Below are 25558 nucleotides of genomic sequence, written 5' to 3'. Positions count from 1 at the left end.
ATAGGAATAAATCAAAGTATGATGTTGTAACTAACAAATAAATTACAAAGTACATTGCTAATTCTTTCATTGAATTGCAAATGTGTAATAAAATTTGAAATATAGTAGTCTTTATAGTAACATTTTGCAACAATTCAACGCTTCGGCCAAGACCTTCAGTTGTTGCAGGAACATAAACATTTTTTTTAATGTCACCACCATCTTGACACAACACTAAAGTTGTTGGGTCAAAAATATGGTTTATACTTTGCTTTTCTAAGCCTTCGTAGTTTTCGATCTAGGATCGAAAACAATCTTGAGCTTTGTTGTAGCTTGGACCGAAAACTCATGGGTTTTCGGTATGGGTATTGGGTTTGGGCTTTGGGTTTTACCCATATGTATATATAGTGGGATATTAGGAGTGTTTGGTAGCATGAGAGAAAAAGTGGTCCATATAAAAAAGGGAAGCCATTGTTGTTGTAACATCTGATTCCCGGTACGCATTTAATTTAAGCATTTCTGAACTTTTGTTTGGGACTTGACGAGTTGGAGGCCCAACTCGTCGAGTAGAGTCGGGACCCGCGGACATTTTAAGTAACCTACTCGATGAGTCGGTAATCTGACTCAGCGAGTAGGTGTTGTGTGAGTGAAACCCTAAATCCGAGGGTTTGCACCCTATTTAAACGTCTTGTTGCAGCCTCCATTGTCCCTTATGCTCCCAGAACACCTCATACTGTAACCCTAATCGTTTGTGAGGATCTAAGGCCCATTTTTGATGATTTTTGGTGGTTTGTGATCACAAGCAAGAAGGAAAAGCTTGAGGAGCCAAAAAGAGACCAGAAGATTTCGAGTTTATGCAGCATCTACAGTTCTTAGGAGGTATAAAGCTTATACCTTGTTCATTCATGTTATAGATCCCTTTTTGGAGTGAATTAGGGCTTTTAGGAGCCATTTTTGGTAACCAATCATGAGTACAAGCATGGTTGGGGGTTAAGACTCCAGATCTGAGTCACTGGAGGGGTCTCATGGCATAAAGGTGCCAACTTTATGGCCATAAGAGCCCCATGCACATTGTAGAGCACCTTTTATGGATTTTTGAGCCAAAGACCCCATGCATGTGCACTAAGTTTGAAACTTTACATATAAAATGGACATTAGGAGGCCATATCTATGGTTTTGATGTATTAAGACCCATTTAAATCGGTTGTATGGTAAGGGTCAAGAAGGGACTTGACGAGTTGTTCGTGGAACTCGGCGAGTCGGTGTGTATTGACCACCAAATCCATTCTGTGAACGGACCAGTTGTTAGGGAGGGAAGTCCCATGGATTTTTATATGCGAAAAAGGACCCGAGACTCATGGGACTCGACTAGTTGTTCTTGGGACTCGGCGAGTCCAAGGCAATCTCCCAATCTTTAAAGATGAACTTGACGAGTTGTTCATACAACTCGGTGAGTCAGATGAAGATGGTCCCGATGGCTTGAATGAAGAAGAACCCGACGAGTTATCGCTAGACTCGACGAGTGGTGTCGGAGTTGGATCAGGTTAGTGGAGCATGGACTCGACGAGTTGGAAGGCCAACTCGGCGAGTCAGGTCAACTAGGTGTTGACTTTGACCAATGATGACTTTGATTAGTTGTGGTATTGAACTTGGTTAGGGTCATATGTTATATTTGATAACTAGAGGATGGTCATGTAGGGATTGAGGAGTGGAGGAACGTCGATCTTCGCGTAGCGGACATTTCAGGCACTACACGATATTGAGGTGAGTTACCTTCCAGTAGGGGTGGGTCTAATGCTACAATGTCGGCCCACCAATAGGGGTATTTAGTAGATGATTGTCTTTGTGATAATTATCTTGGTTGATTATGTGATTCAGTTATGAGATATGCATCCTTAATGTGATATCTGTGTCAATGGTAGTGACAGGGAATAGTCTTTCCCTAGGATAGGTCGTTAGGATCGATGGGTAGGTCAATACCCCGTTATGCCTGACTGTATGTTTATATCTTGCTATTATATGCTAGTGGTAGGGGTGAAATAGTCCCCAGTTACCGGTTGAAAGATACCAATGGCAGATACCAATTGAAAGATACCGATCGCAGTTACCGGTTGAAAGATACCGATGGTGATTACTGGTTGAAGGATACCGATGATAGTTACCGGTTGAAAGATACCGACGATATTATATGGTATGTGGTATGATGTGGGAACTCACTAAGCTTTGTGCCTACGGTTTCAGTTTTGGTTTCAGGTACCTCTTCATCTAAGGGGAAGGAGTCGGCGGTGTAGCAGCGCATCACACACACATGATTTCCGCATAGATGTTTCTGGGATTCTACTATGATTTACATCACTTTTGTTGATACAGTTTTCAGACATGAAGATTATGTTTTATTTATTTATATGTTGATGGAAGTGGTTTGGTAAACTATGTTGAGATTTACTTAATTAAAAATAAAAAATTTTGGCATCAAATTTTAGGATGTCACAAGTTGGTATCAAAGCCTTCGTTTGAGGGATTCGAGCATACTCTCGGGTGTGTCTGGACTCAAACTGAGGACTTGGTATGAAAATTTTCAAAAGAAAATCATTTTTATGAAAAGGGTTTGAAAAGAAATTGGAAGGATAAAAGAACTTTGAAAAGGACAAGGTGTGTGATGCGTGCGACTGGCCGAGCTCAAGTAAGTTTTCCCCAAGATACCCATAATCGTGATGTTATGTGATATGATATATGTGATTCTGAGAACTGCATGCTAGATTGGGGCTAAGGATCTAGGAGGATGCCTTGTATGCCTGATATATGATTCTGAGAACTGCATGCTAGATTAGGGACGAGGATCTAGGAGGATGCCTTATATGCCTGATTGTATGAGCTACATGCTAGGACTGTTTAGTCAGCAGTAGGATAGCCTGATTAGGTTATGCTTGATGTGGTTAATCGATGCACGAATGCTGCTTGCTTTGTACTATAGGAGTCTTGGCTAACTTTAACTAACTAGTGAGCGGATATGTAACAGTATTCGCAAGCTAGTTAGGGAAAAGTAAGTAGGGACTCCTAGTGTAGCTGATGGCGGAGAGTAGGTCAGAGGGTGCCCTAGGAAAGCCTAGGGCAAGATTAATGGAAAAAGGGTATCGGCAAAGGGACTTGGTGAAGTCGAAGCAATCCTTGAGGAAAGTACGGATAGATGTGGAAGGTAGTATGAGCCCGTACTACTGAAAGAAGAGGATCCGTACACGAGTCAAGGAGGGCCGAGATGGTACTAGGAAACTTGGGAAGTGTGTGAGACCTCTTATGAGTATGTATGACTCTGACAATTGCATGTTTTATTTCAAAATGGTGGTTACACGTCATGGAGCAGGAGGTTCAGCGTCTGGATCCGGTTCTGGATTGGGCTCGGGTGCGGGATCCGAGCGGGTAGATGACGGTTTACGCAAGTTCATCGCGTCCGAGATCACTAGAGGTATCCTTGAGTCAACCCCCATCATTTTCGGGGATATCAAGGTGGGGATTATTGAGTTGATAGAGGATCGCCTCCGGGCATTCAGGAGTGATTTGGCATCTAGCCACATGGGTACACGCACATTGTCCTTTAAGCACTTTTGAGGGATTGGTGCGCTGAATTTTCATGGGGTGAAGGACCCCATTGCAACATCCTTTGTGTTTAAGTGGACCACAATACCGACAATTGATCAGATCTAAACATGCAGGTGTGTGCTGATAAACGATATTGAATTGCTTGACAACTTTGATCTCAAAAGTTTTAAATTTAGTCATTATTTTTGTTTTTGTTAAATTTGTTCATATTTTCTTATATACACAAATTTAAGGGGGATAATTAAAATTTAAAAAAAAATCAAAAAACAAAAAATCCAAAAATAATTTTGTTTTTGTTTCTATTTCATTTTTTTTCAGAAAATATGAAAAATACAAAAATATTATGTGTTGACTTTGTTTTTAGTTTTGATTTTATCTCAAAATTTTCTTCGTCTTGAAAAGTGAATTCAGATGTAGATGGGACTCATGGAGACTGTATCGAGATTTTCTGAGCCAAGGCTTCATCAGTGATTGTCGAAGAGTATTTATTCTAAGGAACAATAAATGAAGATTATTCTTTCAACATACAATCTTTCAAACCCATAAGCAAGGTGAAGTTGTACTTGAAGATTATGTGACAGATTGCATTGAAGCCTCCTCAATCAATTTGCTGCTATCTATGTACCTGGTGAAGTGATCTAGAAGATTCAATTTCTCTGTTATTCTCTCTGAAGATTCTCAAGCTAAATGTACAAATTTTCGAGAATCCTTACAAGAAGCCTCCACACCCAACGTGCGTTCAATGTCAAATTTTGAAGAAATACCCAATAGTTCAAGATGATGTGACTTACATAGAAGATTCATATGTTCATTTTGAAGCTGTGAAGAAATCAAAGAGAAACGCTGAAGCCAAGCTCATATTGTAAATTGAAAAGAAAAGTAAGCTACAAACCTAGGGGGAGTTTGTTGGATCAAAAGAAAAGAAAGCTATAAACCAAAGGGGAGATTGTTGTGTCAAAAATATGGCTTATACTTTGCTTTTCTAAGCATTTGTAGTTTTTGGTCTAGGACCGAAAACCGTCTTGGGTTTTACTGTAGCTTGGACCGAAAACTCATGGATTTTCGGTATGGGTATTGGGTTTAGGCTTTGGGTTTTACCCATATGTATATATAGTGGGATATTAGGAGTGTTTGGTAGCATGAGAGAAAAAGTGGTCCATATCAAAAAGGGAAGCCATTGTTGTGGAGGGGAGGGAGTTCTAGAGATACAAAGTAGAGAGAAGTGTGTGAATCTTATATATGGAGTTTCAATCATATCATTAATTCATTGAGATTCATCAAGTTCTTCTTCTTCTTCACCATTCTATCTTGTATCATCCACTTGATTGAGATTCCGCACCATCAAGTGGATCGGATTGATACGTCAAGCGAATTTGGGGACTTACAATTCTAATTGTTAAAATGAAAACATATTTTAATGAGTTACACATATCTCTAAATATTATTAAAAGAGAACTCTTAATTCATTATTGAAGCAATCAGGACCTTTGATTGTATTTCAATTCTATGATTTCCACCCTTAGATCAAGTTGCTGACATCATCTTCCCAAAATATAATCCAAACATTTAATTATAGAATCTTTAAATTTAGCAATTACATTTCAAATACAATTACATTTAATTGTAGAATCTTTAATTATAGAATCTATCAATACTTTCTAAAATATATTTCACAATTCGAACACAATTACATTTAATTATAGAATCTTTAAAATCAACAATTATGTTATCGATTAAAGCATATCATTCTATTTACATATAAGATATCAGTTTCTCCATAAATCTGGCCAAAAAACATGAATAGCCGCCCCGCCCCATCTTTCTCCTCTATTTTTCTCTCTTAAACCATAATTCTCTAATACTCTTCGTCCGAATGTCAATGGTTGTGCTTCAATTGATGCTATGTGTGTTCATAACAGAATGTAGCACCATAAGGTGGTTCCTTTTTACTCATGTATTCTTAGAATTTGCGTATTGCCTCTTCCTTGCATCTCCAATAATAACACCTATGTTTTGACTTCACACAAATCTCTACAAACTGAAGCATGCATCTCCTTCAAGACATCTTTTGACGATCTATGCCATCATTAATCCTAATTAATATTGTTCATAATTTAACTCCCTTATTTATAGTTTTTCGCTTCAAAATTCAAACCCGTTTAGTTTTTTTTTTTTTTTTTTTTTTTTTTTTTTTTTTTTTTTTTTTTTTTTAAGTCAGTAAATAAGCATATTAATAATTATGTTATCTTTAGTATATATTAAAACTAAAATCTTATGACATCATCTTAAACAATTTGGGCTCTTGATTGTATTTCAATCCTATGTTTTCCACTCTTAGATTAAATTGCTGACATCATCCTCCTAAGATGGAATGTATTTAATTCTATTAAGAGATTTCCACAAAATTAACTTACATCCATTGAAATGGGTTGTATTGAATTCTAATAAAAGATTCCCAAATTTTAAATCTTGAATTTCGGTTATCAAGGTTTTAAAATGGTTAACTTTAAAAACATATTACTAAAACCATTTCAATTAAGGCATTAAATATCAATAATTAATATAAATCAATTTATATTAGTAAATCATTAATAAAAAATACATTTTTCTTAGGAAACCATTAATACCAAGAAATCATATTCAAATTATCACATACATATACGATTCATCTCTGAATTTCCGGTTGACACTTATTTTCAATCGTTGCTTTTTTTCAAATCTTCTCTTACAACATCATTTTTATTGCTTATAACTTTCATCATCATTCTTTGCTTCAAACCTTTGTTGTTGTGCCCTAGAAGGTCAATACCTTCTTTCGCTTTTTTATATTTTTTCGATTGTTTTTTTGTTCTTGTATCAAATATATGTATTCATATATTTTAATTTTCTTTGTCACAAATTACATGAAATCGGTTAACTACTTTTCTAAAACTTTTCAAATAAATAGGAAAAGATATTACATACATTTACTCCAGAAAAAATAATAATGTACTCTGATGGAAACTAGTTAAAACACAATATAGCAAACTACTTTGATGGAATGACAAATGCACCCAACCCTTTTCCTGTACATTGTAATCAACTTTTTTGTGTATTCAATTAGCATGATACTTCCATTTTTTTATCCTAAGGGTAAATCATTATTTTAGTATGTACAATGTTCATCAGAATGGTAAATCAGTAATTTAATTTAAACATTGATCAAATGATGAGCTGCTACTATTTCTGTTTGTTTGATTATCTTAACTTGGTTAATGTTTTTTATTATATATAATATATTAAATTTGTTGACTGAATTACATGGATTGCAATCTTGATATAGAATTCAAATAATCTGTTAAGATAAATATATGGTAATACCGAATGGAAAATGAAGGATAAGGGTATAACATGAATAAAGAGATATTTTTTAGTGTTTGAATGTAAATTAATATCCTAATATGTTGGTTGAATTAGAACATTCTAACTTTTAATTGAAATCATAACTAAAGGTTATTGATATTGTTGGAGTGATTTTTTTAAATGCTAAGTATGATTTTAAGGTTTAGGGACAGAAAGGTAAATTTATTTGGGATAGAATAAAGAAGGAAGGTTCGAAATTACCTTTTGAAGGTATCAATAAACTCCTAAATTTATGTGATTTATTTTAATCTAATTGCAAATTAGATGTAGGAAACCTTTAAGTAAGGAAATATAAGGGAAAAAGGGTAATTCGACTTAGGAAAGTAGAAAAGCATTGGGCTAGAAAAGCAATTCAACAATAAATATTGAGATGACATGTGTACTAAAATGATTCTTTTTGCACGATACTTCCATTTTTTATCCGAATGCTAAATCATTAATTTAGTATGGAAAATGTTCATCAGAAGGGTAAATCAATAATTTAATTTAAAAATGGGTCAAATCGGTTGTTGCTACTATTTCTGTTTGTTTAATTATCTTAAGTTGGTTACTATTTCTGACATTATTGTCAAATATAATAACTTCATATTATACCATTTTTAGGAATGTACTTTTAAAGTACATTGTTATACCATTTTTAACAGTAACCTGTTGTAATTTTTTCATGTTTTAAATGTCTCTTTTAATTTATCTTTTATTCAATATTAAGGGGATAAATTTTATAAACAATTTAATCTAGAAGGGGTTAAACAATAATTATTCTAATTTGTATATATTTTTGTAGAGTAAATACAACCATTCAAAGATTGTTTTCTATGACTAACAAAATTATGTTTCTATATTTGAAATATCATAAAACATTACATAAGGTTATTTTGGCTTAACATATTACACCATTCAGTCTAGATTAAGTCAAACAAAACAACAATGTATAATTTTTCATATTAAATGATTAACCTATTAACTTGGACTCGATCCTCAACAACCTTTACAAACTGCAATAGCTATGTTATTTTTTTACAAATTATAGCAGCATACTTACCATGAAAAAAAAACTTTTAATTTTAAAATAAAACTTAGTTTTTTACCGGTAATAATATATACAACATTTAATATCAACATCCTTGCCTACCAGTTTCTCTAAATATTAATACATGAACCATATCAAAAGTAGGCTAAAAAGTTGGAAACTAAATTAGGAATGATCCTATTTCCTTAAATATAAGATTTACGGTATTATAGACAAATTTTTTATTTGATTCTTAAATTTTATATGTGGTCATATTTATATGGTATAATCAAATTGTATAATTACAATTAACATTTTTTTTATTAAACTTTGTATGTAGGTATGAAACAATAATAAGTATATTTTTTAAGGAATGTTGTTCAAAATAATTTGCATAATCTGAATACATATTAATTTAGTTCATTTCCTATACTTTCCTGTAACATTGGATTTTTTTTTGTCATGTTACATTCAAAAGATGAGTTATTAGAATAGACACCTTAGGTGTTTGATGAAATGTCTCAAAGAATCTGACACAAGTTCTCTACGCTCACCTCACAACCTGGTATAAAATTTGATTTTATTTTTTTTTTCTAGATTTTTAGAATCATGTGTTTTTATTATTTGCAACTTTGTAGTGTTACATGTTTTTTTTGTCTTATCCTCAGGTTTTTCTATCTCTGATTGGGCTTCATTTTTTATATTTATTGTAAACTATTGATTCAATCTATTGCAGTTTGTTATGACTTTTATCAACGTGATAATATTCTAATATATTGTCCATTTCTTGATCTTTTAGAAAAAGATGTTCTAACTGTATTATCATCTACGACCGTGGTATTCTATTTTGTTGATAAAGTGATCTGTGATTTGGCTAGGATGGTTTTTACAGATTATGTTTGGCTTGATAATTGTTCCTATCATCAAAAAATACATCCAACAAAAAGTGAAAGACAACTTTTTAAATTAATACCCTCATCTAACTATAAAAGATTTTTTTTCAACTTTGATGGCATGTATAAGAGTTTTGGCTGAATTTTCAATTTTTCGGCATATTACAGGTTATGAGTTAAATAATGATATAAGATATTTGGACAATCAGGTTTTCTTCGGTTCTTAAATTATTTTGCAGAAAGTGGTCTAATTTGGTATTATTGATCTCACAAAAGGCAAGTCTCATGTCTCTTTTAACATATCCATTGAGTTTAAAAGTTTATTGTCTATATTTGTTTTTAAAAAAATGTTAATCTTTATTTAATGAATGTAAGCCAAGAGTTAGTAAAGATGCAAGAAGAGCAAAATATTAAATATGGGATGATCATGACTATGTCAAGCCAAAATAAAATTCTAAAATAACAAATGCTAAATTCAAAAGGTAAGCACTTGTAATACATAATACATATTATGTTTCCCAAATAAATAACCAAAAACTAACCTCTTCTACAAATAAATTACATTTTAACTAACATCAATAAATTATGATTACACTCTCTTGATTTTTAATTATATATTATAGAGAGTTGGTTAATATATAGTTAGTATTTTTGTATTGGTATCGGTTTTGAACTACAAAATCTATATTCAAATAATAAAAATGAAATGAAACATATATGATGGTAATAATGCAAAAATAACCTTCAAATTTGGTTTGATACAAAAAAAATTGTCTAAAACTTATTTCTAAAAGCAACAAGAAATAACAACAAACTTTCAAAAAGAAATAAGAAATTGCAACAAACTTTTCAAAACTATCAAGAATGTATAACATAGGATGATAATAATGCTAAAAAACACCAAGTTTGGTTTGATGCGAAAAAAATAAGTTTATTTAAAAGTAGGATTGCAGTAATATTAAAAGAACCTATATGTTTTTTTTATCTTATTCAAAAATGCTCGAAACATATTTTTAAACCGACAAGAAATAACAATGAAATTTTAATTCATCTTGAATAGTCATTTAATAACTATATGTAAAAGATATGAATACTCAACAGTTAATATCAGACCTTACTCAAATGTCCGCAAATGTCTTGAAGTAAGCATTATTTTTTCCATTATTTTATCATTATCATAAAATTAAAAAAAAATTAAAAATCCTCTTGTGTTTAAATTGTTTAATTCGTATCATAATAACTAGTAAGTTATCTGTCGGTTATGTATTTTGACATTTTCAATGAGTCACAGACAATAACTAAATCGAGCAAACATAACTGTTTTTATATTTATTGGTAAGAGTTTCCTTATATTTAATATTGTGGGGTGTTTATGTGGTTCATTTCGAATGAACATAAATAAGTTTCTATTTTTTGAAATAAACAATTATATTTCGCAATATAACCATAAAATAACAATGTATTTTGCAAGTACATTGTCAAATGTTGAATTATATTTGCGTAGACCCGCTTTCGCGCATGGTAAACTATATGTAGTTGTTTCCCGTGTCACAAGTAAAAAATGTTTGAAGTAACTTTGTGACGAAGAAGGTCGTTCAACTAATAAAAAAAATATTGTTTAAGAAGAGGTTCTTCAACGACTATATATATATATATATATATATATATATTTGTCAATTTCGGTGTATTTTCTATCTATTTCAATAATACTAACAACCTTGATTTTTTTTTAATTACTATACAATATCTATATACACTTATATTTTATTTATGTGTTCCCCGCGTTTAACGTGGGTAATAACCTAATTCATCCATAAAAATGTTTACCAAAAAAGAAAAAAGCAACATGTTTTGATTCTTGTTTTCCAACAATGGCAAGAAGCGAAAATCGAATAATGAGGTCGTTATGAAATATGAACAATAAATGAGCATGTTAACATTGCAAAACACCTTTTCTTGAACAATCATATCTAGTCCGATTTGAAAAACAAACAAAAAATCACCGCCCTCCTGTTCTTATGGAAATACTAACAAAAGATCACCCACTTTTGAGCTATTTGTTTGCAATTAGGCATATATAAGTTGGCGTTAGACTATACCCATTGGTAAATAAGTTGACATTTGTAACTTGATTTATCCTATTTAGTAAATATGTTCAACGAATGTTATATATTTTTATGTCTATTTTTTATATTTTTATATCTTAAGTAAATTAATTATTTGTTTTGAAAAGAAAAATAATTTTAATAAGTTTATTTGAATACAAAAACTAAATTATATTCATTTATTAAAAAATGATTTCAATGGGGTTCTTAATGAGAGTGAAAGTTCGGATTTAGTTGGTTTTATAAATGGAAGAAAAATAATTTTTTTAGTGAATCATTTGGATGAGTTGTGAGTAAGGATAATCTTATAGCTTTGAGAAAAATATTTAATTGTTTATCATATAACATTAAACTATATGATATATCAAAACAAAAAGATATTATTAATGAAAATTAAATGCAAGTTTGTACAATACCAATTTAGTCATTTAATAAATATAAATAAAAAAAAAATATTTTTGTATGATTTTTTATACAATTCAACCCAACATTTAGTCGTCTATTAACTCAACTTAATAATATATTAAAACCAACCAACCATTAGCAATTAGTTAAGGATGGAGAAAGCAAACAGAGGCTTAGGTGCTGTTTGTTTTTTTTGAGGCAAAATATCTGCAGTCTGCGGACCATTTCTGTAGACCTCTGCAGTAGAAGAGGTGGACCAAACGTCTGCAGTCTGAAAAAAAAACTGTTTGTTTTTTTAATATCTACGGGCTACTAAAATAAACTGAAATCTAAATAAACTGATTATTTAAAACTTCAAAGTGATTTTTTAATATTTTTATGACTTTGTTATAAATAATTAACGAATATAGATCAACTTTTATGTATTATTGTATACAAAATAAAAATAAAAATGATATGAAATAACGTATATATTTGATAAAAACCAACAACTTTGGTTACAAAGTTATAACTAAACATTATAATTAGTGATCAAAGAATTTGATACATAAATGGATAGAAATAAACTTCGATTTTTTCAATTAAATCCATTAAAAACGTACCATAAATATTTTCTCGAGAAATTGACGATACTGTATTAAATAATGTTTTACAAAATTTGGCAAAAAAATATAAGAATATATTATGATTTTTTTTTCATATTTATATAAATAAATTCAACGGCTATTATTGTAATAAATTTTTATTTATAAATTTGTCAAAAATATCATGTTTGTATTGTCGAACGTTTTTTTTTTTTTTTTTTTTTTTTTTTTTTTAAGTTTTGTATTTTTTTTTCAAATTGTTTATCATTAATAAAGCTGGAAAAATATAAATTAAAAAAAAAAACTTAAAAAAATAAAGATATATATGTTTTTTTTAGGCTAGAAGATGTTTGAAGATGTTAGAAGACTCTCGTCCACGTGTGCGTCAAGAAGAGGGCGCGCAAACATTTTTAGGTATGCAGTCTTCAGAAAAACAAACAGTCTGCGAAGGCTAATGTCTGCGCGTGGTCTGCGCGACACAGACAGAAGAGGTCACACAGATCTGTAAACAAAAAACAAACACTACCTTATTAGAAACATTTTCGTTAACAGAACAAAACTGACGCTTGCAACAGAAAAGATAAGCTTTAATTTATAAGTATCTTCTTAATGTTTCAAAACAAATACTAGTTCTACTTAAAATTCATAAAACTTATTTATTTATTTTTTTTTTTTCAGAAATTCTAAAACTTTCTTCTACTAGGCTTTTTTGCTAAACCAGGAGTTTAGTTATATTTTTAGTTATGATAAAACTTGTTTTTTTGGTCTATGATAATCATAAAACTTCAATCATTTTTCTATGATTAAATTTATTCAATCATTTTTCAAATTTTTTATGTTCCTAAGTTATTTTTTTTTTCCTAAAAAAAACCTCACTTGATTTTTCAATAAAATCTCTCATAAAATCAAAGATTTTTTCTTTTGATTCAAAATTGATTTAAGGTCGAGTTGAATTAATTTGAGTGTTTTTAAAATAAAAAATAAAAAATAAAAAATAAAAAATAAAAAATAAAAAATTATATAGTAAAGTAATCTTACTTTTTAAATGGAATCGGATCCGGGTAGTTCACCCGTACCCGGAAACAGTGCCCATACAGTGGCGTTGGAGCTCGATTTGAACGAAACCCCACTCCCTTCTCCCCGAGAAGAAGCTGAGGGTGGTAATGGCGACGGGTTTACGGCGGATCACCGGTGTGGCTTATGTTGTGAGGAGAAAGGGTAGGTGGTGGTATGCTGTGAGTGTGCAAAACATTTTCAAATAGAGTGTTTTAGGGGGAGACTAGGGGGAAGGGAGTGGACGTGCTCCGAGTGTTTGATGGAATGCAACAGAGAGAAGAGGTTGCGACGAACTGTATCCGCTACTAGTGGTGGCGATTTAGGGCTTGTGGACATGAATGTCTCTCCACCGCGTGAGGTTGAAGGTGATGACGCAGGGTTTTGGGTAAATTCGGAGTTAGCCTTCACAAACAGTGCCCCCAAGTATGATCATCCATTCATCTTTTAAAATTTTCAATTGGAGGATGCATATGCGTAGTTTTTTAGTGATACGACTCAAATTTATTTTTAACAATGTCTGCTTGGCTGCTTGCTTTTACTGAGGTTTTCATGGTTTTCTTTGTGTTCTAGAATGATCTACAATGTGTGCTTGCTTTTCCAACAATGAAAAAATATTTTCTAGTGAAATTGTGATTCAGGAAATTTAATCGGTCTAGTTACTACGATTCAAGTTTTTTTTTTTAACAATGTCTGGGTTTCTATGTGTGTCTGAATGATCTATAATCTGTTAACGGTGGTAAGAAAAACAGGTTTATGATAAAATAGTTGATCCAAAATTTGAAGGATAAGTAAGGTTAAAAACTTTGTGCCATTTCCCTAAATCTGGATTTAAGCTTTAGCAATTGCCTATCTAAACATATATATTTGGTCATAAATGTTTATTGTTTTGTGATCTACCTTTAAATATCTTAGGAAACAAACAACTTTTGAATCCCCCTACTCATATAGGAAGTGAAAACTAATGGATTTTCTTATTCTAGAAATGACAGATATTAGGGTGTACTAACACACGTCCAATAGGGTTATACGTTCTTTGCATGTATTAAAAGCATCAAGTTGAGAAGTACATAACTTTGGGCATTGTGAGGAAGCTGGTAAATAAACTATGTGGGGTTAACTATGATTGGTAGATTGTCCATTTCTGATCTAAGTAATGAGGCTCCAACTTGCTAGTGGATTTGTAGTTTTGTACCTCTCACACTTCTAAGGGAGCATCAAGATTCATATAAATTACATTATCAAAGGGTTATGTTAAATGTTAATCCCATTGTTGTCTTTAGATTTATAAGTAAATTTGAGGAAAAGTGGTGATGCCTTGTGTTGTCCAGATGATCGACTTATAGAATCATAGGTAATATCATGTGTACTCATTAGGATTGTTCATGGTTTGATGAAATGTAGATTTTTTGAATCCATGAAGCTAACCTTAGTTTTTGGTTAACCATAGGTTTAGTTAACCTCTATAGGCAAAACCAAAAGAATCTACTTATGTCTTTGATTCGATAACAGTAATAATGTTCACTAATCAACCCCCTCATCCATAAGAATCACTATTATGTTTCCACGGACCAAAATTCTTTTTGTTAGAGCTTTGTGTTCAAATCTCAAGCTACAAAGCACGTTATGTGTGTGTGTGTATATTATATATATATATATATATATATATATATATATATATATATATATATATATATATATATATATTAAAGAAGTGTGACTTTTCTTGTTCAAAAATTGTGATAATGATACAACTATTATGGAATACCTTGTTTGCAATGTGGCAATAGTGGTGATCTATTGGAAACAACTTAGTAAATGTCGATTGGGGTTTTGTGTGTTATAAGGTTTTCTTGTATGGAACTTGGTCGTTTTCTAAGTAGTAAACTCAATATATTGGTTACGTGTACATGTATATTATATGCATGCAATGATAAGATACCATATTCTCCTACAAACATTTAATGCACAACATATCTACTCTTTCCCTATTTGATTCTTCAAAGTTCTATCTTATTCCTATTACAATCCTAATAACGCTGACATCATTGTCTTGTACCTTGAACATTTAATACAATATATATAAATTGTTTTTGAATGCACATTCAATCACAGTCGACTATTTTGGGACTTCTTATAAAGTTGAGGAAGCAAGTTAAACATGCATATCATGACCCATATAGGTAAAAAGTCATGGCAGGGTAAACAAATGTTTGGATAAGACATAAATGCCATATGTGAAATTTTGTAGTCGGATGCTACTTGTTCTTACATTCGTCAAGCATAATACTAATAGAAAGAATGCAGTGAATCTGAAAGCGTTTATGTTAAAAAAATCAAAATTGAACATTTATTAATTAGTACTCTTCAAGGTAAGAAACTTGGATGATAATATTATTATACATTTAGTAAAATTAACTTTCCATATCTTTTTGTTTCCAGAATGCAGGATACGTATTGCAATCCCTTCACTAACTTTACTTTAACTTCTTGCAACAACACTCATAGTCTTAGAGATGTTGCAAATGGATTTCCATGTGCAACCACTTCCTACAGTACAAGTACAATACAGACTGCGCGCATGAATCTTGATATTGCAACACAGAATGACAATTTAGCTTATTTGAAAGCACTTAAAGACTACATATCTGAACACAGAGGTGTATTGGAAGATGGTTGGTGTGTTAAATTTGAATACTCAGAGACTACTTGCAAAACCTCTCCTTTTTACTGTTCCCCAGATGGAATTAGATACGATTCCATGCCACAAGTTGCTCATCATCTTGGTTTGCTTTCAACTTCCAATTCCATTGACACAAAAAATGATAACAGAGTGGAGGGTGGATCAAGGTCACTCAGTAATGGTGGAAATGCAGTTGAACTTGTCCCAATGGAGAATGGTGGTTACCATGAATCAGATTATTCAGTATCGTTTCCACTTCAATTTGAAGACTTGTTTGTTATATCAGTTGGAAAAGTCAACCCAAGGCGTCCATTCCACAACACTCATCAAATCTGGCCAATTGGTTACAAATCCATGTGGCATGATAAGCTTACAGGCTCCATTTTTGTATGTAATGTTCTAGAAGGTGATGATTATGGCCCAATCTTTAGAGTAAATCGTCATCCATGCTCAAAGCAATCACTACCCAATGCTTCAACAGTAATCTACAAAAAGCCTAAATCAGATGAGAATGAGAATGAGAATGAGATAGCAAGTTCAGAAGCTCATGATGATACACCTTCTGATAATAGCTTCATCAATGGTGATGTTATTGGTGAATTCATGGTTGAAGGGAGATCCACATCATCTGCATGGAAGATGGTTTTGGAAACCCTAATTTGTGCATGCCATCATGCCTTTCAAGATTTGAGTGTTGTGAACTTTCATTGTAACCATAACGATAACAGGCAACAGTTTTATGGTTCATATGGTATTGATTCGTTAGACAAATTCAGTTGTTTGACTTTGACTAGTGGTTCTGTTGACCGCATCCCGGAATTGATTTTGACCACAGAGCAACTTGAAGTTTCTTGTATGGTGATACGGAGATGGTTGGAAATGGATAGATTTGGTTTGGATGCAGAGTTTGTACAAGAACTCATACAACAGCTTCCTGGAGTTGGTGCTTGTTCTGAATATAAATATTTGGATGCCAGATGTCAAAATTCGATTGCACGAACTGTTGGAAGTGGATTTTTTTCGGTTTTACATACACAGAGAATGATATCAGATAGTCTCACAGAAACCTGTAAAAGACTCAGCCCACCTGGCAATACAATTGCTTCTAACCTTCCTCCCTATTTAATTGGGGATGTTCTACAGGTAACTGAATATTTGCTTTCGGTTTATTATTTTCAATTTCTTGAAAGTTTCATCCGGTTATTTTTCTTTTTCAGGTCTATGAGTTCTGCCTGCAGTTTCATAAAGTTCTTGGACAAGATGCACCTCTCTCTAGACAAAATCTTGAAAAGGAGCTACTGGATCCATGGGTTGATACAGGCATGATGCAGAATAGTGTTACCTCATGTTCCAGAATTGCCCCTGATACAGGCATGATGCTCTCAAACTTTCATATGACAATGCTGAAGGTGCTAGTGGAAGATATACTATCAAAAGTTACAATATACGATCCATTTGGTGCCATGGAATCCAAGTCAAGAAAAGGCAGGAAGAAAAACATGGACATGACAGTTTCTAGCAAAAAGGGCAATCCTGGTATATTTCCTATTAATGAAATTACTTGGCCAGAGGTAGCCCGGAGATACATTTTGGTTCTGTTATCCATGGATGATAATTATGAAGCTCCCGATCTCACAAACCGTGAGTTTGATCAAGTTTTCCATTGCTTGAATGGTGATGGTGGCCCACTTTGTGGTTCTCTTACAGGAATGGCTGTAATCGAGGCCGATGCAATGGTAGAGTGAAATTACTTATATACCCCTTGTTTGTTTGTGTTTTCGTAAATTATTTCTTTAACTCTTACCCATTGAGATTGAGTTTATGTTGTTTTCAGATTCTAGCAGAGGCCTCGAAGAAAATATTTTCTTCTGTGAAGAGTAAAATTGGAGATTTCGTCATTGACAATGATCTTGATGTCAATGACTGTGTGAGGGAGACAAAAAGAATTGACAACAAATGTCCAGAGTGGATAAAGGTTCTAGAACCTATAAGAAGACAACCTACAAACGTGGGAGCAAGAATAAGAAACCGTGTTTTCAAATCATTAGAAAAAGATCCACCAGAATGGGCGAAAGAGATGCTGTTAAGATCCATAAGTAAAGATGTCTACAAGGGTAATGCATCGGGACCCACAAAGGTTCGTGCTTTTTAAACTGACAAATTTCATCCCTTTTGTTTATTTTCTGTAAACTGAGTGAGTTTTTCAAAAATGGAGTTGAAACAGAAAATTGTTGTATCGGTTCTTGATAAAGTGAGAGATGAAACTCCATTGACCAAGAAGAAAGTCAAAGAAAGCCGAGTTGTGAGGACAGTATCTGATGTGATCATAAAAAGGTGTCGCATGGTGCTACGTGCTGTTGCTGCTGAAGATGAAAACAAAGCTTTTTTTGGTTTCATGAAACCAAATGAATTTGATGATGTTGTGACAGTTGCACGTCGTTTGGATTTTAGAACAATTGACCTCAGATTGGATGCAGGCTTCTATGATCATTCCCATCAATCTTTCATCGAGGATGTTCGCGAGGTATTCCCAAACTACCCTTACTTTGCTATTTTGATCATAAACTTTTTGCATATGGAGAAAAATGTGGGCTAAATCTGACATTTTGACAGGTTTGGGAAAACTTACGAATAACATACAGGAACAAACCCAAATACATCGACTCCATAGAAGCAATTTCAAGAAAGCTTGAAGAACTATACAAACAAGAGGTTAGTTTAGTTGAATTTTTTAGGGTTAAATGCAGAAAAATAGGATAATATTTTATCCTTTTCATGATCCAGGTACTTACATTGGTGAGCAAAACCATGGATTATGGGAACAATCCGTTTGAAGAAACAAAAAAAGAGCTAAACATGATGATCATAGACACAATTTCAAGCACACTATTCATTGCACCATGGGAAGATGGGATTTGCAGAGTATGTGGAAAAGACGAAAATGACCATATTTTGCTTTTATGTGATCGATGTGATGCAGAGTATCATACTTACTGCTTAGATCCCCCTCTTCAAAGGGTTCCAAAAGCAAGTTGGTATTGCCCTCCATGCATTTCTTTCATTACAAGTCAAACCATGTCACGTGAAGATGATCATGATGGGCCCACAAAGAAGAAAAGTCAAAGAGAGTTTACTCGAATTGGTTTAGAGGAACTTGCGGATTTAGCAGATGCCATGGAGTCAATGGAGTATTGGGAACTTGGTGTTAAAGAGGTTTGTCTATTTTAGACATTCTACTTTCAATCTTTTTCTTATAAATAAATAAATAAATAAAAGTTTGTTGCTATTTTTTTGCAGAGGGTTTTCCTTCTACAGTTCTTGTGTGATGAGTCTTTGAGTTCAACTGTGATTCAAAATCACATGAGTGCAGATGGTTGTTGCAATTTTCAAAAAAACTTTTTGGGCCGGGATTCAGATGGAAGACTTTATTGGGTTTTGGGTAGGCCCGAAAGGGTATTTATGTCCGGCCCACACAGTGTAGGTGAAGTGTGTGAAAGTTCTTCTTCTTCTTGTGCATGGGTTTGCTATGAATCAGATGGTGAAATTGAGGCTCTGCTTGAATGGCTGGAAGATGATGATGCAAAAGAGAAACAACTGAAAGAAAACATTAAGAAATGGCAAAGGAACAAATCAAGTGATTTAAATGATGATGATCACAGTGTTGGTCAAGTTGCACTTCAGTTGAGGTCGTCGGTTCATGCGAGGGCAGAATTGGAAAAGAAATTTGGGAAAATATTCCGGTGTGATTGCTTGGAATTAGTGGGACCTACTCGACACCATTGTTTTTCATGCCACTCTACATTTTCAACTAACGAGCCGGCTCATCAGTGTGAGGCCAAGGGTATAATTGGAAAAAACCCGTCTGAAGTTGATGGGGGTATAATCGGAAATAACCGCTTGTCTATCGCAACAGTAGCTGGGAAAGTTTATGAAATTCTTCAATTTCTTAAAATAATTTTACTGGATATTGAAGCTGCTCTTCCGGATGAAGCTTTTAGACCTTCAAGAAAAGACCCCAACAGGCTACGAATTTGGCGGGCGTTTTTGAAATCAGCTAAATCAATTTCTGAGGCGAGTTTGTTAAAATTACCATTTTGCCCTTATTTTAGTATTTTCGTTAAATTATCTATAACAGTTGCTTTGAAACATGATTGGCTTTTTTTTCAGATGGTTGAAGCAGCTATTATCTTAGAGGACATGATTAAAACAGAGTACTTAAGAAAGGAATGGAGGTATTGGTCATCACCTTCAGCTGCTGCTAAAATCTCCACCATTTCGGCTCTTGCCCTACAAATTTACGCCCTTGATGCCGCCATATTTTATGAGAAGCCACCACCTCTGCCGCCAGTGGACCTGCCGGAATCCCTAACGCCGGGGAATTTGGAGTCAAAGGAGGAAATTCCTACAAAGTCAAACTTGAAGAGCATCCGAAAGTCAGGCAGCTTAACAATAGAATTAGTAATGCCAGGGAATTCCGAGTCAAAGGAAGAAACCCCCAAAAAGTCAAAGTTGAAAAGAAGCCCAACAATGGAATTAGTAATGCCGATGAATTCTGAGTCAAAGGAAGAAACTCCCAAAAAGTCAAAGATGAAGGACAACCGGAAGTCAAGCAGCCCAACAATGGAATTAGTAATGCCAGGGAATTCTGAGTCAAAGGAAGAAACTCCCAAAAAGTCAAAGATGAAGAGCAACTGGAAGTCAAGCAGCTCAACAATGGTGACAATATTAGATGAGTCAGAACCCATCAAGAATTTTATACCCAAAAGCAGATCAAGGAAGGAGGAGCTTGATGTTTTTAACTTTAGTGATTAAGAATTTAATGGTTATTTTAGTGTTGTACATTTATCAAGCCCCTGCTAGAAGCACAAAAGACCCTTTAATCCTTGATTGTTGTTGTGTGTTAATCTACTTTCGTATTGATTATGTCTGAGGGGTGTTAATTAATTGTTATCAAGAGGTTAATTAGAGAAACCAAAACAAGTTTCAACTTTCAATGTTGTGGGCTTTAGTTTTGCATAATCTTTCTATTTACTTTAATTTGTTATATGGGTTTTTAGAGGTACAAGTATGGAATGTGATTTTTAATCCATACAAGTTTTCATATTTGGGAACTATTTGAATGTAGTCCAACTTTGGGAAACTATTCAAGTTTCAGGTATCCAAATGGGCTTAAAACAAGTTTGTAATTGAAGTTATAGAGTGACATTGTCATATATGATGCTTTTTTACAAGTTTTAGGTATCCAAATGCGGTTAAATCGCTTACAAATCTAAATCACTTACACATTACCTTGAATAGGTTGATTCGTTGAATGAAAACTGGGATAATCATGTTAGTGTTTTAAAGAATAGTGAAAAATCAAAAGCATGAATCTCCAAAGTCTGTTTGGAAACTTAATAAATCATGAACAGTCCAATGCTCAAAAAGGGAGAAAAAAACTTTATTAAATTTGTTTGTTGTAGGTGAACTATCATTTATATTTATTAAAATGGAGCTTTTATTGGACATACTAGTGTATTGAATGTAAGGTTGATTTGATTATTTAAGTAGTCCATCAAACACGGTTCGTTTGACTACAAATACTTGGAACGTCTTCGTGTCAAAGGATCAATTACATGGTAGTTACAACACAATTTATAGATGATGATTGTGTTATGTACAAAAGAATTATTAATTTTAGACTTGTGATAGTCATAGGTGGATGCAAGGAGTGAGTTATTAGATTGCATAGACAGGTGGGGGGTTAAAAATGTTATGAATATGACGATTAAATGATGACACGATTGAGTTTTTGATCAACAAGTTGCCAAATATGTACGACGGTGGCAAATATTTTCAAATAAGGTGCATTATATTTTAAATCTTATTGTTAAATATTGATTAAAAAAAGAACAATAACCTTGAAGAATATGTACAAACTGGAGCAAGATATGTAATACAATTCATACAAAGAATCATTAAATTAAAAAGTGCATGAAAAAGTATAAAGTAGAATTGAAAAAAATTGTGTGTTTGAATGTCCTACAAGGTGGAACTCGGCTTACCGGTTGTTGAAAATTGTCATGGACGCAAGAGAAGTTTTTATCAAGTATAAAATCCAACACCAAAGCATGCATGACTATGTTGTGTATGTATTAACTTTGAATATATGTTAAGTTTACTTTATTTACTTTCCCAAAAAAGTCTTTTGACGTGGTCATTTTACAGTTGAAAAAAAGAAGAAGAAGAAGAAGAAGAAGAAGAAGAAGAAGAAGAAGAAGAAGAAGAAGCAGAAGAAAGAAGGTAGTGTGTTGTTCCCTAACTTTAGGCATGTTACTAGAACATTTTCTTTTTGGTTTTCCTGTTATTTCCTTTTTCGTGTAAGCCTTATTAGGCATTTAGTTTTTGTTCTTTTTCATTAATCAAATAATACACAACCTTAATGTAAGTTGCTTTGTGTGTTTTATTTTCTGCAAATACTCATTAAAGTTAACAAAACTGGTATAAGAGCCTAACCCATGGGAGATCTTCAAGCTGTAGGTGGCGTTAAAAAGCTTAACAACTAAAACTTCAAATCATGGTCTACCTGCATCGGTTTGTACTTGCAAGGACAAGATTTGTTTTCCTTTAAAATGCTACAATTGTGGTTATAGAGGGCATATGGCAAAGGATTGCAAATCCGAGCCTAAAGAAGAAGGGAATGCAACGACATCATAGGAAGAAGAAGTTTGGGATGCAGAGGCAAACTTTGCTCAGGTCACTAATGCCTTAGCACTCACTGCTACCACAACAAAACAAAAGAACAAGTTGGAGGAATGGATCATTGACTTAGGCTGCTCGAATCACATGACAGGAGAAAAAGAAATCATCCAAGAACTAGTCAACTATGAAGGTAGCAGGGTTGTTGTAACTGTAGATAATTCCAAACTCCTAATAACACACGTTAGGAGTGTCATTCTTTGTCCAGAAGATAATAGAAAAGAGTTGAAGCTAAAAAATGTTTATCACGCGCCTGGAATGAAAAAGAATTTGTTGTCTGTATCACAATTAACATCAACTGGTCATTATGTGTTATTTGGGCCTGATGATGTTAAAGTATTTACACAGTTTCAGACTCATTCCAAACCGGTAGCACAAGGTCGTAGATTAGAGTCAATATATGTCATGTCAGCTGAAACTGCATTGACAAAACAAAGAAGAACCAGAATGTTGATCTCTGGCATATGCGGTTAAACCATGTTAGCTATGATAAGATAGACATGATGATTAAAAACAAGCTTGTAAATGGTCTTCCACATCTCGTGGTGAATAAGGGAATAGTGTGTGCAGGTTGTCAATTTGGTAAGGCTCGCCAACTACCTTACGAAAAATCAAATTATCAAGCTAACGTCCCTTTGGAGCTGGTACATTCATACGTTTTTGGACCAGTAAAGCAATCTTTTATGAAGAGAATTAAGTATATGATTAGGTTCATAGATTATGATTAGGTTCATAGATGAATTGTAACATCCTAAAATTTAAGGCCAAAAATTTCATTTTAAATTAAACAATTATAAAACCATTTGTCTGATAACAATCATAATATCACTCATATGAAAAACCAATGTGTCGATAGTCAAACATGTCACAGCAAAACATCATCAGAGTATAAATCCCAAAGACCTCCGGTGCGGAAAATGCAGTGTGATGTGCTGCGATCATGCCGGCTCCTTTCCCTTCGAATGGGAAGTACCTGAAACCAAAACTAAAAATCGTAAACACAAAGTTTAGTGAGTTCCCCCATCATACCACATACCATACAATAACATAATGCCTAGCATATCTGGGTGCTGGCCTTCCCTTCGGTCTCTTTCAACCGGTAATTGTCTAACATATTTGGGTGTTGGCCTACCCCTTCGGTCTCTTTCAACCGATAACTGCCTAACATATATGGGTGATGGCCTACCTCTTCGGTCTCTTTCAACCGGTAACGGGGACTATTTCACCCCTACTACTACTACAAATCATCCTAGTACATAAACACATAAGTCACATACTGCCTAGCATATCTGGGTGCCGATCTCCCATTCGGTCTATTTCAATCGGTAACAGGGTCTATCATACCCTTCCTACCACTATGTGACATCCCCATTTTCACGGTCAGAAAAGACCGATTTTGTTTATGCTTTGTTTGAAAATCAGAGTAACATTTTAAATAAAAGTGTTGCGGAATTTGTCTCAAAACAAGATATGATAAAGATTTATCAAAAGCATTTCCAAGGAAATGTATTTCATTAAAAGACTTGGGATGTCATGTTCGATACATATCAAAAGCATAAACAGTACAATATAAGTCTTACTACATTATTTCGTATCTACAGGCCTATATCCGTAATCCCTCATCCAAAACATCACATCTATGCTCATGCGTCACTACCTGTAATACAAGAAACTGAGTGGGTCAGGCTGGGCAGCCTGGTGAGCACATAGGGTTTTCAACCCACAATAAATAAGTTTATTAATTTCATCAATCAACAATAACCCGATTACCCGTTCCCGTTATCCTCACTTTACGTCCCTAACCACCTATCATAAAGGACATAGCCTAAGGATCATCATCGGGATGGACACTACTGCTAAGGGGATTCCTCAGCAATAAATGTCCTAAAGGCAACCATGTGGGGGATGGAGTACACCGGTGAACACATCGTTCACAAACACCTACAGGCTGCGAGCCTGCTAGTGTTCCACTGGACTGTCTAGAAGAGTCCGTGGTCGTCATCCATACTCCGCTAGATGACAGAATCAACAACATCAACATCGAGGCCTCTCATCATTTTATCACACATCACCTATTACATCTACCCATGTTTTACCCCAACATTTTCGTAGATATAAAATACATATACAGTTTAAATCATTGAAAACATGTATAACAATGTTCATCCAGCATAGATAGCAAGTATTCAGATAATATACACACATAGCACGTAATTTATATAAAATACTTCATATCTATGTGTAAGCTGAAAGTAACTATGCACTCACCTGAAAGGTGGTGACTCAGTACTCGGACAACGCTTCGATACTCTCAAAACAATTTTCCTTTGATAAAACCTAGTATCAATACCACTAGGGTTTAGTCTAATGTCGACTGCGACAAATTAATAGTCTGCCTATTATAATTATTATATAAGCATTAAATAACACTCAATATAACTCATAATAATAGCCTAAATAATTATTTTAAGGACCTAATAACATTCCTATAATTATTTGAAAGCTATATTAAAAATTGCGTAAGCGTAGCTCACTTACAGCGGATTTTAAAGAAAACCGGGCTTTATTTGGAGCAGCGTTTCGAAACCGAAAGACACTTTTCTTCGGGACTCCGGGAGCCTCGGGGCTTCCTTCGGGAGCTAGGGGGTTTATCTAGGATTTAGGGGACTCAAAAGGGGATAGAGAGAGAAAGTTCTTAGAGAGAGAGTGGAATTTGGAGTGAAAAATGAGATTGCCCTCGACCCCCTTTTATAGCAGCGAGGCCTCGGACGTACGTTGGGCGTAGTCCTCGGCTACACGGGGCGTAATTCGGATAAGGCTGCCACCTCGGACCAGCTGTCTTGCACTTCGGAAGAAGATAAGGCGAGGGTACGCGGGGCGTACTGACTTCAGACGCTGGGCGTAATGCGAGGCGACGTGTCCTTCATCCGAAGCGAGCCGTGATCAGCAAGCGACGGTCAGGATTGAGCCACGTCATCGATCGAGCAACAGATTTCGCAAATCACATTCTCGACTTCTAAAAATTATAACTTTCGCATACGAGCTCTGTTTTCGACGTTCTTTATATCCACGCGAAGGTGGGAACGTACTCTACAACTTTTGTTTAGACT

The 25558-nt window shown here is 33.9% G+C and overlaps 1 protein-coding gene across 1 annotated transcript; it reads left to right on the top strand.

The window, feature by feature from the left end:
* Positions 1 to 13084: 13084 nt before the first annotated feature.
* LOC111883950 (methyl-CpG-binding domain-containing protein 9) lies at positions 13085 to 20704 on the top strand. Its single transcript, XM_023880269.3, has 9 exons — positions 13085 to 13453; positions 15470 to 16853; positions 16928 to 17446; positions 17545 to 17847; positions 17935 to 18234; positions 18324 to 18422; positions 18495 to 18923; positions 19008 to 19781; positions 19878 to 20704. Exons 1-9 carry the CDS (start codon positions 13290 to 13292, stop codon positions 20520 to 20522), a joined length of 4617 nt encoding a protein of 1538 aa, XP_023736037.1. The 5' UTR covers positions 13085 to 13289; the 3' UTR covers positions 20523 to 20704.
* Positions 20705 to 25558: the final 4854 nt, after the last annotated feature.

Source organism: Lactuca sativa, chromosome 4, assembly GCF_002870075.4.
Source record: "Lactuca sativa cultivar Salinas chromosome 4, Lsat_Salinas_v11, whole genome shotgun sequence".
Classification (NCBI taxonomy): Eukaryota; Viridiplantae; Streptophyta; class Magnoliopsida; order Asterales; family Asteraceae; genus Lactuca; species Lactuca sativa.
Note: the sequence above shows the minus strand (reverse complement) of the source record. Positions and strands in the feature narration are given on the sequence as shown.

Bases quoted from the DNA above. Each gene is read 5' to 3' on its own strand.
- LOC111883950 (XM_023880269.3), top strand. From the start codon at position 13,290: ATGGAATGCAACAGAGAGAAGAGGTTGCGACGAACTGTATCCGCTACT. The intron at 17,848-17,934 runs GTTCGTGCTTTT...GAGTTGAAACAG, and splicing joins ATGCATCGGGACCCACAAAG to AAAATTGTTGTATCGGTTCT. The intron at 19,782-19,877 runs GCGAGTTTGTTA...CTTTTTTTTCAG, and splicing joins CAGCTAAATCAATTTCTGAG to ATGGTTGAAGCAGCTATTAT.